At 36.6% G+C, this 12,676-nt stretch overlaps 1 protein-coding gene across 3 annotated transcripts in view; it reads left to right on the top strand.

Annotated features, from left to right (window-relative positions):
- KDM1B (lysine demethylase 1B) overlaps positions 1 to 12,074 on the top strand; it is a 28,878-nt gene extending 16,804 nt beyond the window's left edge. For all 3 annotated transcript variants that reach the window (XM_068674741.1, XM_068674742.1, XM_068674740.1), the window contains 8 exons: positions 358 to 485; positions 1,916 to 2,047; positions 2,713 to 2,787; positions 3,727 to 3,843; positions 4,840 to 4,965; positions 6,509 to 6,631; positions 8,536 to 8,688; positions 9,261 to 12,074. In XM_068674741.1, coding sequence (XP_068530842.1) covers positions 358 to 485; positions 1,916 to 2,047; positions 2,713 to 2,787; positions 3,727 to 3,843; positions 4,840 to 4,965; positions 6,509 to 6,631; positions 8,536 to 8,688; positions 9,261 to 9,344 — 938 coding nt within the window. In that variant the 3' untranslated portion in view covers positions 9,345 to 12,074. The remainder of the gene's footprint in view (positions 1 to 357; positions 486 to 1,915; positions 2,048 to 2,712; positions 2,788 to 3,726; positions 3,844 to 4,839; positions 4,966 to 6,508; positions 6,632 to 8,535; positions 8,689 to 9,260) is intronic.
- Positions 12,075 to 12,676: the final 602 nt, after the last annotated feature.

The raw sequence follows: 12,676 nt of genomic DNA, 5'->3' as shown, positions 1-12,676 counted from the left end.
CTGTACATTGATAACTAAACAATTAATTTCTCTACTGTCTCAATTGACTATCCCGACTATGCTGTTGCCCTTTAAAAAACAAATCTTTTAAACCTTTTTTTTTTTTCCTTTTTTCCTGAAGTTATGTATGTTTCCTTTTTGAAAGATTTTAGTAGGGAAACCTATGTTTAAACAACAAAGCTACATTTTATCACCAGAAGGATCTTGTCTTTCTTTTTCTGGGGGAGACGAAAAAGATCTTAGTCCAAACTAGTAGTAATCTTGAAAATCATGTGATCCAGAGAATAGCATACTGAAATGCAGTAGGACTTCTGATGAATCTTGATATATTCTTATTTTAAACACGTTCTTTTACAGAGAAAATACAGGAGATCTATAAAGCCTTCGTTCAGGAGTCTGGTATCCAGTTCAGTGAGCTGGAAGAAAAAGTACTACAGTTCCATCTCAGTAACTTGGAGTATGCCTGTGGCAGCAATCTCTCTCAGGTGAGTTTTGACAGCTGTTTTTTGACATGGTTGAGCTCTATAGAAAATAGTGTTGCAAGTGACATTGACAAGATATCTGATTCATCCGTGGCCCCAAGGAAGAACCAGCTAGCCCTAAACTATTCCTATATCCCAAACCCGTTCTTTAAAAGCATCGTGACACAAATTCCAGCACTTCATTAAGTAATCTAAAGGGAGTTCATGAGGTGCTTGCAGCAATATCCTCTTTAACTTTAGAAGTTGTGAGTAGCTGGTGCAGTGGAATCAGGGCATTTTGCTGAGATTCTGGGTGGTAGAATTCACAAGAGGGTTACTTGGCCTCAGATGTTGTGTGTGACTTCTGCTTCTCAGTTGTGTTTAAAAACTGAGGTATTTCTCTACCTTGCTAGGTATCTTGAGAATAAAAGCATTTAACTTCTGAAGTGTTCCAACACCATGACGGTGGCCCCAGTTCACCACTCCTAGGTATTCTGTTGCCTATGTGATACTTGGCTTTCCTCGCGACTTCAGAGTTAACCAAGCAGGTTCAGGAAATATCAAAGTATGATGACGTTTGCAGTGTGTTATTTACTCAATCCTGTTGCTTGGGTTAGAGATGTTTAGGGTCAAACTTATGCTGGTAGTGGAAGAGCTGATTGATATGTGCAGATGCACAAATCTGATCTGAACTGAGAAGCATATAAGAAATAACAAAAATCTGCAAGATAGTGTTATACCAGGACAATCAATGGAGAATATTTTGATCTGTCAAGCTTTTCCACTTCATTAGCACCCAGGGGAAATAAGACAGATGCTAAAACTTATCTTCTTGTTGATTTGAAAATCAAAATATGAGGTAAATGCAATTGCAGTGTTAGGAATTGGCATTTCAATAGCAGTTTGAGGAGAATTGCTTCAGATTTTTAACTGCCAAGTAGTGATTGCGTAGTGCAAATATCACTATAGTCAATGAAAGATATCATGGAAAAATCTGCAAAGTTAGAGAAAAAATATATTGAGATCTTTTAATATCTCATTTCCCTCTCATGGTAGGAAGTATTTCAATTTTTATTGGAAGTCTTAGGGCTGTAAAATCTGGCTGCTTTGCTGGAGAGAGAAAACTGAAATAAATTAACTACTATCTACATGAATTTCTGTACCTTTTTTTTTTTTTTTTTTTCTTTCTGTCCTAAGCAGAACTATAAATTACGTGCTGGTGACCAGCTCATATTATTACTTTTCTTAATCCAGCAATTTACATGCCATTTAGCGTTTTCAGGAAAATAAGCCGTTTATTTTTGTCAGCACTGCAATATATTATTGTGCTGTACTTTCCTCCCCCCTCCCCGGGTTGTGAAGGGAATTAGGGTAGCTTCTTCTAAGCTGTGTGACTTCTGCTAGTACCCATGTCACCTCACCAGTAGCGACAGCTAGTTATGTTCTGCCCACAGGTATCTGCACGCTCATGGGACCATAACGAATTTTTTGCCCAGTTTGCTGGAGATCACACTCTTCTAACTGTGGGGTATTCTACAGTGATTGATACACTGGCAGAAGGACTGGACATCCGGTTGAATTTCCCAGTAAGTGTAGAAAATGTTAATGTAGTACTTGCCTTGCTTTACTTTGACACACCACATCATATCTTTTATATTCTTTTCGACCAGGTAAATCTGCAGCTGCAGTTATCCCAGCTTAGCTTTAAGAAAAGAGAGGACAAGTTAAGTTTCTGACTGATCAGAAATTAAATTATTGATGTTGCCATTAGCATCAAGTAATACTACTTATATTAAATCTCTGATACTGGAAATACAGCTGTATTTCTACAGTCTAAATGTAGTCTAAATGGAGTGCAGTCTAATAATTTTATATAAATTTAATCATAGTATTTGATGAATGCAGTGTCAAAGGTATACAGTAATAAAAAATCACTTTAACTAACTTGAATTTTTAAAGAATACTGTAATGAACAGTAATGAACTCTCTAGTAAGGAACACTTTATACTATTTCTGGAAAGCCTCTCTGAGGACCATCTGTACTTAAACATAATGTGATGAGCTGGTATGTTAGAATCATGATTTTTCTTTTTCAGCTACATAGAAGCTTTTTTTCCTTTCTTTCAATATTTCTGTGGATATTTGTACTTAACTAGTTTGCAGACTGGTGCTATATTAGCTATTCTTGTCTGACTTTATATTGCACATACAGATTTTGTAGTATAACGTTTTTGCACTTGCCTTTCAATAGGTACAGAGCATTGACTATTCTGGTGAAGAAGTACAGGTCACTACTGCAGAAGGAACAGTGTGGAGAACCCAAAAGGTAACCAATATGCTTCAATTTTATGGATTTTGGAGAACACAAGAGCAGTATTGACCACAGGACCTGTACTTTTTTTCCCCTCCCTTTCCCTCAGAAGACTCTCTAGTCCAATTTCTACTCTCTCAAAGATGAAAACTCACCCATATATTCCAATGACCTGTATTTGCGTGTCACAGAACATATTTTTCATTCCACATGCTTGAGTTTTGAGTACTAGTTGATTTAAAGAGCTAAGGTCTATAAAGTTAGCACTATAAAAATGTGAATCACATAGATTTTTATCTGGTCTCTGAAGTGACAGTTAGGATGGCAGATGGTTTTTTTTTTTTTTTGGTTCCATTCCCTACTCAGCTTTACCCCACTTGACATGTAAGTCTACCCCATGAAACTTTTCCCTTTGGGATGCTGGACTCAACAACCGATGTTTCTCAGTCACCCTTATTTCCTGCATCCCCATCTGTTTTGTGCTGCATAATTTATATTTTAGGCATTTTAAAAACGATACCTAAATGTGATCAAAACTGGATTGTCATCACTTGTGTTGCTGAACAAAATTTAAAGGGTGGGAATCTCTGAAGGAAAAAAAAAAAAACAAAAACAAAACACAACAAAAACACATCTTTCCTCCTTTCAAAAAGACAGTTCCTTTAATCTGATAGTCAATGACTATAATTTACAGGAGGTATTAAAATTAGCAGCATGGTTAGCCAGTGATACAAGCAATTCAGCAGACTGCAGCTTAAAAGCCAGTGAGTGAACTGAGGGACCTGTTCTCACCTGAATGTAACGCGCAGTAAAATCAGACACTAATCTTGAGACATCTGGTGAGTATTATGCTGCATCTTACACGAAAAATCCAAGACAGTTAAGAGGATGCTATTAGGCTTAAGTGCAGTGTTCATCTTTTGCTGCTATTGTGACTGTAATTATTTCTCTCAGGTATTAGTGACCGTACCACTGGCCCTTCTTCAGAAAAATGCCATTCAGTTTAATCCTCCACTGTCAGAAAAAAAAATTAAAGCTATTAACAGTTTGGGAGCAGGAGTCATTGAGAAGGTAAGGAAATTTGGAATATATTTCAGCTTCTTTTCACAGAAATATTGGCTGCTTTGGCCCTGTTGCTTTTGCTGTGCATTTCTCAGGGTTCACCTAGACATTTGGTTTTACTTGTATTCTCTAGCCAAAAATCTTTGGTGATGTATCTGTTACATGCAGTTTTGGAGGGGGTGGGACAGGGAATGGAAGCATGGAAAGAAACATTTTGCAGAGCTGCTTCTTTTCTCTATTTCTCTACTATTAGAAAAAATCAATGGAAATAGTTGCGTTCATTTCTTTTTTAACCTGCACAGTGTACATAGTTAAAATGCTTGGAAGAGAAAAATCCTAGCAAGGATCCCGTGTATTTCATAGTATTCCCAACTCAAATCTATTTTTTTAAATGAAAGTGTTTGCAGAATCACTTCACAGCTTAAACTTTTTATGCAAGCCTTACATTGATCTTAGATATTCCAAAACTCTCATAGTATTTTCTTATTCCTGTTCCTTTTGACCTAACAAATACATGAACTACTTCAGATGAATACTGAAAGCTGTGTATTTGACCAGTGTAAGATCTACATTTTCCCAGTGCAAAAAGACAATTGCTCGTGAAAAGATCCCTCGTAAGGTCTGTGGTTAGAACAAAATAGTAACAGAAGTAATGCCAGAAACCAGACAACAGCAGTGTGGAAATCTAAAGGCAAGATTCAATGATCTCCATCCATTGTGGGTAATTCTGAGTTCTGCATTAAGTTTGTAAAAACTCTGCCGAATTTGAGCATTTTCCATAGTGAATTAAATTGTGAACTTGATTTTGTTTTCAATTTCTGGGACTTCAGTTTTATTTCCCACCTTGTTCCTCTGGGTGAACAGGCCCATACAGTCTTTGTTGAGACCCCCTTACAGAACTGTATGCCTCTAATTGAGTGGAAAAGGGCAAAAGAGTTAGAACAGTTTTGAGTTCTGTAGTATGAAATTATTCAATTCCCTCTCTCTTTCTTTCTTTCTCTCTAGATCGCCTTGCAGTTTCCTTATAGATTTTGGGACAGTAAAATTCAAGGAGCTGATTTTTTTGGCCACGTTCCACCCAATTCCAGCCAACGTGGACTTTTTAGCGTCTTCTATGACATGGATCCAGAGGTATCATACACCATCTGTATTTTCTGTTGTCCCTTTAGAAATACAGTTTGTAATCTTGGTACAATAGTTACTGAAAATTGAAAGCTTCACTTTTTTTTTCTGCTACTCTTAAAAGAAGTGGAATCACTTCTTGGCAAGAAAAAGTTGATTTATACTTTGTAATAAATGGCAGCATTTTCCCAGATTTGTCTACAAAATAATATACAAGTAAATTTAATATTTTTAGTGTAAAGCTAGCCTGAAAACAAGTGTGTAACACCTAACTGCAGATGAACAAATAGGGGTAAGTCTGCCAGTCACTTCCAGTTTAGGACTTTTGTTTCCTTACTTAAACCTAAAAAAGTTGATGCCAGTTTACTAATACCTACTGGCTTGCAGTGACCTGAATGTCTGTGTGAAGCAGCAGAAAACAAATAGGTTTTGCATGAAACTGAGCTCTGCAAGGCCAAATCCATTGATTTCAAAAACGATTCAAACCAGTGTATTGACATTGTTTCCCTTCCCTGACAGTTCCAAGCAGGCACCCTACACACAATTTTTCATGCTTTAACAAGTGCTGCTTATTACTTGTCATCAGTTAAAAGTCATTCTGTAATCTCATGACTTAACCAAAAAAAGTACTATCCTGTGAAGGTTGCACTCTCTTATTACAATATCAATACCTGTATATGGCTTTCTGTAAAGAAGTTTTTTCCGTAATACTTAGGAGCTCATTGTACGTGAGATTCAGTGTGCTATCGACAGCTAATAGTTACCACTATTCTGATAGCTATTAAGTTTAGTAACAGAAGAATTGCCTTATAGATAAGAGGGGGAATTTAATAGATTTGACAGCCTGTGGTATTCTATAGTCACTACTTAATCTTTGAAATTACTGAATCATAGCAAATTTCTTGAAATGAAAGGAAGCATCAGGAGAACTGAGCTTTCCTTTCTTTGGCCAGAATCAGATGCTAAGGACTTAGCCTCGAATCACAGAATTGCTTGGGTTGGAAGGGACCTTAAAGTCCATCCAGTTCCAGCCCCCTGCCATGGGCAGGGACACCTCCCACCAGCCCAGGCTGCCCAAAGCCCCATCCAGCCTGGCCTTGAGCACCTCCAGGGATGGGGCAGCCACACCTGCTCTGGGCAACCTGTGCCAGTGCCTCACCACTCTCTGAGTGAAGAACTTCCTCCTAATTTCTAATCTACATGCTTCCTCTTTCAGTTTTAACACCCCCCCCCCCCTTGTCCTATCATTATCTACAAAATTATCAAGCAAAAAGTCGCTGACCATCATTTTTATAAACCCCCTTTATTGAAAAGCTGCAGTGAGGTCTTCCCAGAGCCTTCTCTTCTTCAGGCTGAACAGCCCCAGCTCTCTCAGCCTTTCTTCACAGGAGAGGTGCTCCAGCCCTGTGAGCATCTTTGTGGTCCTCCTCTGGACCCTCTCTAACAGCCCCACATCCTCCTTGTGCTGGGGGCCCCACACCTGGATGCAGCACTCCAGGTACCTAAACTAGTAATTTTGAAGTGATGCAATATGTTAATGTTTTGTTTCTAGGGCAAACAAAGCATTTTAATGTCAGTGGTCACTGGAGATGCTGTGACAACCATTAAGAATTTAGATGATAAACAAGTACTGCAGCAGTGTATGACTGTACTTCGAGAGCTGTTTAAGGAGCAGGTAAGAGAAGCCTCTTCTCTTAAAAACCATGAATTAACTTGCCAACAGACAAAGCTTTTGATTGTGTTACCTGATGTTTAAAGTACCAAAGTTTCCCTGTTTGATTTTTTTCTTTTTCTGTGTGTTTGAGGACATATGCATCCTTTGAAATATGGTAAAAACAACATTTGGTCTCTTGTCTAAAAAATACATATTGAGATTTCTTAGATCCGTCCCAAGGAAAAAACATATTGAGTAGAACACCAGAAATGAACTTTCCTTCAAAGTGCTTTTAGAAATGACAATTAAAATAAATCAGTACTTCAGGAAGGTAATACACTCCTAAACTGTCATTTTTTTCCAAACTTTTTGTTGGTTATCCCTGCTTCTAATACATCATAAAAGCTCTAAGCATAATAATTCTTTTTTTTTTTTTTCCTCCAGTGTAAAAAACCACTGAAATTAGATGCAGGTATCTGTGTGGGGGAAGGTTATTCTTTTAATAAGAAACAGCCTTTCCTGAGATACCTGGGGGTGGAGGTACAAGATGATCAGTCAAGGGCCCTATAGCTTGACTGTAAAGAAATAGAGTAAAAATTCCCTTACTTCCCCACCAGCTCATCATCAGGATAAGCACTAATAGCAAAAGTCCGATAAAGCTGGGGCAAGAAGAAGGTTATTACTTAGTAATGTTATTTGCACTCTATTTAGTGGACTGTAATATCTTGCAGTTAAATTACTCTGAACAGTTAGGTCTCAGGGAACGCTTGGACTAACAATCCTGGAAAGATTTTTGGCATCCAAAAGCTTTCCTTTACCTGCCGAACAAACTTTTGGTGACAGCTTTACAGTTACTAGAATCATAGCAACACAAGTCCACATACCTGCTATGTTGCATACAGGCAGCAAACAGGTCTTGGGTTTTGGCACTAGCCCAGAAGGACGATTCTCTCCTCTTTGTTCCCGTGGTTTATAGCAGTTGTGAATTTCAGTCATCTGTCCACAATGCTGCAGGATTTGCAAAGATGAGGTGGCATCTAGGGGTGTACCAATTCAGGGATGTCCATGCAACTTGCCATATGTAGCTGTTTGGCCAGCTCTTGTTTTGTTTGCTTGCACTCTTTTTTTGCTTGCACTCTTTTTTTGTTTGCTTGCACTCTGTATTTTGGGTGCTACCTGAACGGAATAGTCTGTTTTTGATACCAGATGTTGCACAAGAGACAATCAGAGGTACTTTTGTCTACTTATCACAAACTCCTTAAGAGTAAGACACAGCTGTAGTTAACCGAGCCCTTGTACAGTTGTTCAGGTGCTTTTTGGTAGAACGGTGTGGAATTTACATGCTGTAGTGTGACAAAGAATAGATGGTATTACTCTCAAGGCTCAACTATGGACTGAGTTTTCTGTTTTCTCCCTGAACCTAGCTTTCAAACTAGCTCACTTTCTGATTTTAGACATGTTATTTCTCCATTGGAATAAAATAATCCACAAAATGGAGATATTTTGAGATTTAACAAGCTAGCAAACTTGCAAAGCATTGTGCCTTACTAAGACGTAAAGTGCTTATGTTAAACACACAAACATACTGAGTGATGTTGCTACTGGTATTTTAACAGGATTTTTTTTTCTAGATAGTTCTAGATACAATATTTGTATCAGATAAATTTGATAGATATCAGATAATTTTTTATCAGATTTGATACCAGATTTGTTGCATTCAAAACAGTGCAACTGTAATGTTTCAGCCATCAGACATGTCTAGTAACAAAATTATGCCAGTAGTCACCAAAGGAAGCCTAGAATTTAATTCTGGAATTTAATCCAATCTGTGTTGTAATAATACTGCATACCCTCTAAAGATTATGGAAAGCTATCCAAATAGGAGTTCTTCTGTGTAGCACATAAGCTTTACCTTGATTACACAGGAGGTTCCAGACCCAGTAAAGTTTTTTGTTACTCGATGGAGCAAAGATCCATGGCTCCAGATGGCATACAGCTTCGTAAGAACAGGAGGCAGCGGTGAAGCTTATGACATTATAGCTGAAGACATACAAGGAAAAGTTTTTTTTGCTGGTGAGGTAAGTATCTTTGTTTAAGGTTATTGGGGAACTATTTATGAAAGATCGTCTTTTGTTAGCCAACGCTTATTAATTTAGAGGTAGCATATAAATATTCTGTTACACAAATACACTGACGTTTCTTGATTTTGACACAGACCCCTCTTTAATTCCTATTATTGGGAACAGGACGCTTGCCAAATATCTGAGGTTGGGAGCAAACTGCATAACTGTAAGAACACAGTATGACAAGACAACATGCTCCACTTGTATTTTTAGTCAAATTATCTTGCTGTTACTGTATTTGTGGGTAATGTAACAAATGCATGCTGCTGATGGCACAGGTGCCTTCTATATCGAAACAGCAGTTACATGTCTCGCTGAAGTACAGACAGTAAAACAGACTGACTTGCTTGCAGATCTTGATGTTGCCAAAAATCATGTCTTTCCTCTTAAATTCTTTCACTCAAGTTTTCCATACCATTTTAAAATGCCAGTATATGCTTAAGGAAAACATAAGTGATCTTAGAAACTGAAATTCTAGCTGTTTTAATAGTTTTAGAAACAAGTCACTTTGTCTTTTTTTAATACAGGCCACGAACAGGCACTTTCCTCAGACCGTTACAGGAGCTTACTTGAGTGGGGTTCGAGAAGCGAGCAAAATAGCAGCATTTTAAGTACTGAAATTTTATGGTTACAGATATATCTTAAATTGTTTTCTGTGGATAAAACTATCTTCAAGTTTCCTATTTGCTGTCTTTTTTCTAAATGGTACTTTAATAGCATATGGTACCTGAAGATAAAATCTTCATCTTCCTTTTCCTATTTTGTTGTTGCTTCCCTTTACCAAGCCCTAACAATACTTATTGTTGGGGTTGTTTTTTCTTTCCAGCTAAGACATTACTAGCAAGAGTGACATTGGAGTCCCTGGCCACAGCTTAACTAACAGAACTTCTGTTGTGAGTCCTTTTTGTGTGGCTCAAGTCACGCTATTGCAGATCTTCATTTCAGAAGGTCAGATTAAAACAAGACTAAGTTAACATACAGCATTAAAAATGCTGGCAGTTAGTAACGAGAATACGAGTTTTCCACTAACTGTGCTTCTCAGGTGAATTATGCTCAGAGGAGTTCAAACTTGCTCCCAAAAACCTGAATAACCTAGACAAATTCTAGAATTACTGTAGGAATGAACTCAACTATCATTCTTTCCACTTGTAATCAATAACCTCTTCTACAGTATTTTTTCAGTTTCTTAGCCTCCAACACTTAGGCTTTGGAATATCAAGTTTGTTTAAATCAGACTGCTGGAACAGTTTACAGTGCAATCATAGTAAGGTTATTATACCTTATAAAAACTTGAAAGGAAAACTTTTACATAATTTTAAAAACTTCTTTTAAATATTCTCCCTGTTTTACTCAGAGAAATTCTTGTTACAATAGGGTAAGTTTAGATTTCCTTAGTGCTTCTGATCATTTAGAAATAGGACATCTTAAAAATATTATATTTCTATAATAATTTTGAAAACAAAACTCCAAATTCATTTGGGCTGAGTAGAGGACGTCTACCGACATGAGTGTACAGCGAGGAATAAAGAAGGACTCTAAGTTCCTAATGGCTCATTCAGCTTCTATATTTAAAAAATAAGTTAAGATGAATGAGGGAAAATATTAACACTTTATGAAGGGCTGAAACCAGGTGGCTTGCACTTTGACTTGATTTTTTTTTCTTTTGTTGTTAAAGTATTATTAAAAGCAACTTGTGGGAGTTATTCAGTAAGGGCTAAGCATCTATCTAATAGCTTTTCCATGAGATGGGGAAGACAAAGTATTTTTTAATAGAAGTAGGACAGGCACAACCAGAATATCTATTGTATTACTGTTCCACTAAAATGGTAGTAATGGAAAAAAAAAATACCAACAACTCTTAGTTCTGTTCCATTATGCCTTCCATGTAACTTTACTGCAGAGCTCATGTTTCTGGAAGGCCAGTAAGCACTTGTTCTTCTTCCCTCATTCTCAAGCATAGGCTTTTTCATTTTTTAATCTCTTCATGTAAGAGTGACACAGAAAGCTTTTTTTTTTTTTTTTAAATGTTACAGTGCTTATTTTCATAAAACTATCATTGAAAAAGACAAAAGCAACCATAAGAAAAATCCTACTGAATAAATGCAATTCTTTTTAAATACCTTAAATTTGTTTTTAGAATAGCAAGGATATTGTTAAATATCTTTATTTAATCTTTAATTTACAAGGTGAAGATGTTTATATAACTAGATGTTTTTCAGATATATATTCTGTTCTGCTTCTTAAAGCTGAATTATATGGATTAATAGGGAAAGTGTAACTGTTCATAATTTTTTCTCTACATAAAGGCTAATATGTACAGTTTTAAAAGTATTTCCAAGTATTAAATTGTAATTTAAAGGCTATAAGAAGCAAGACAAAATCCTTTGAGGATAAAAGATAATCAGATGTCAGATTTTGCTTTTGGTAATCATTTGCACTTTGTTAATTTCACATATTACAAGCCCACTTACAGCACACCTAGGGAAGACTGAGAGCTGTATATGTTTGAGTTCCCAGTTTATCACACACAAAAACATTAATAGGAGTGGAGTTTGTGAATGTGAGAAAAAAGCTTATTACTATGAGCTCAAGACATTAACTCAGTGGCTGCTTACAGCTGACTTTGGTCTGAACTTCAGTCAGCTCCATAAGAGCATATAAGCCCACTGTGTATTTAAGAAAGAACTGCCTAGAAAGTTGAGCTCAGCTTCCATTTCTACAGTTGAAAGCTTGCATGAACATGCTTATTTTAGGCATGTGCTTCCATCCTGTTAATTTGTACTTGGGGTTTTAAATCTACCTACAGCTCTGTAGGTAGATAAGTGATACACTCTAGGAAATAGAGATGGACAGGAACAAATATTGTCACATTTGGCTTCAGCTGCTGCACACTTCTTATAGCATTAAGAAAAAATAAGAAATGATGCATTTATCAATGGCCTAGTCTACTAATTATTTGTATATTATTTTTGTGCCAAGGCACTTAAACAGAATTGTACTGCACTTAAAAGTTTGAGGAGTAAATAAAATATGTTCCACTTTAGCTTATGGTGATTTAAAATATATAAGAACATCAGGCTGGTTCTGAGGCTTCATTCTTAATTAATGTTCCCCCAATTTTTTAATTTCCTATGTCAAATTTTATTTCAAGCATGTATGTGTTTTACTTTTGTGTTTAATTAATTTATTCCCTGCAAATAAAGAACTAGGGAATTTTTTTTGAGCAGGTTTGTTTAAATGTTATCAAAAATATTTGAATGCAGAGCATGATCTGTTACACTTCAACTCTTCTGTGTGACTATGTTATGGCAGCAGAATAAAACTGGAAAGTATCCACAGGGCACTTGTGGTGTGTTTTTATTTATTTATTTTCTTTCTTGAAATTTAACTAGTGGCTAAGCCTACATTTTTGTTAAACTTGATATTGTTCTAAGACTTCATATTAGCATATTCTTACAGCTAAACAACCCCTCAGTAGTCCTGTGCTACAGCTGAGTTCTAACTACTAATTTTGCTGTTACTTGGACAATACCAAAATAGTATCTTTTGCCTCCAAACTTTACAAAGTACTTAAGCTCATATCAAATTATTTCCCTTATAATTCTAAAATTTAGGGTAAAAGGACAGCTGTTCAGAAGCAGTGACTATGATATTATGATATTAAAATAGCTACACAATCATCAGAGAAACACTTACTGCTTTTCATTGAATAACTAGCATGAATGCTTTGTGAAGTCACGGTCCTGAAACATTCCTACTAGCTCAGATCACTAGAAGCATACATACAGCTGTGGAAGCCTGACTACACATTACAAACCTTTAAAATACAAACAAGGCAGCCCTGAAATATTTGATTGCCCAGTGAAAAACGCTGATAACAATTACCTACCTTGTTCTGCTTGAAGGGGGGCGGGGTTAGATGTTTGTTTGGGGATAAAACTGA

Source organism: Anas acuta, chromosome 2 (genome assembly GCF_963932015.1).
Source record: "Anas acuta chromosome 2, bAnaAcu1.1, whole genome shotgun sequence".
In the NCBI taxonomy this organism is placed as follows: Eukaryota; Metazoa; Chordata; class Aves; order Anseriformes; family Anatidae; genus Anas; species Anas acuta.
The sequence above is the reverse complement of the archived record's forward strand: the minus strand, read 5'-3'. Positions and strand labels throughout refer to the sequence as shown.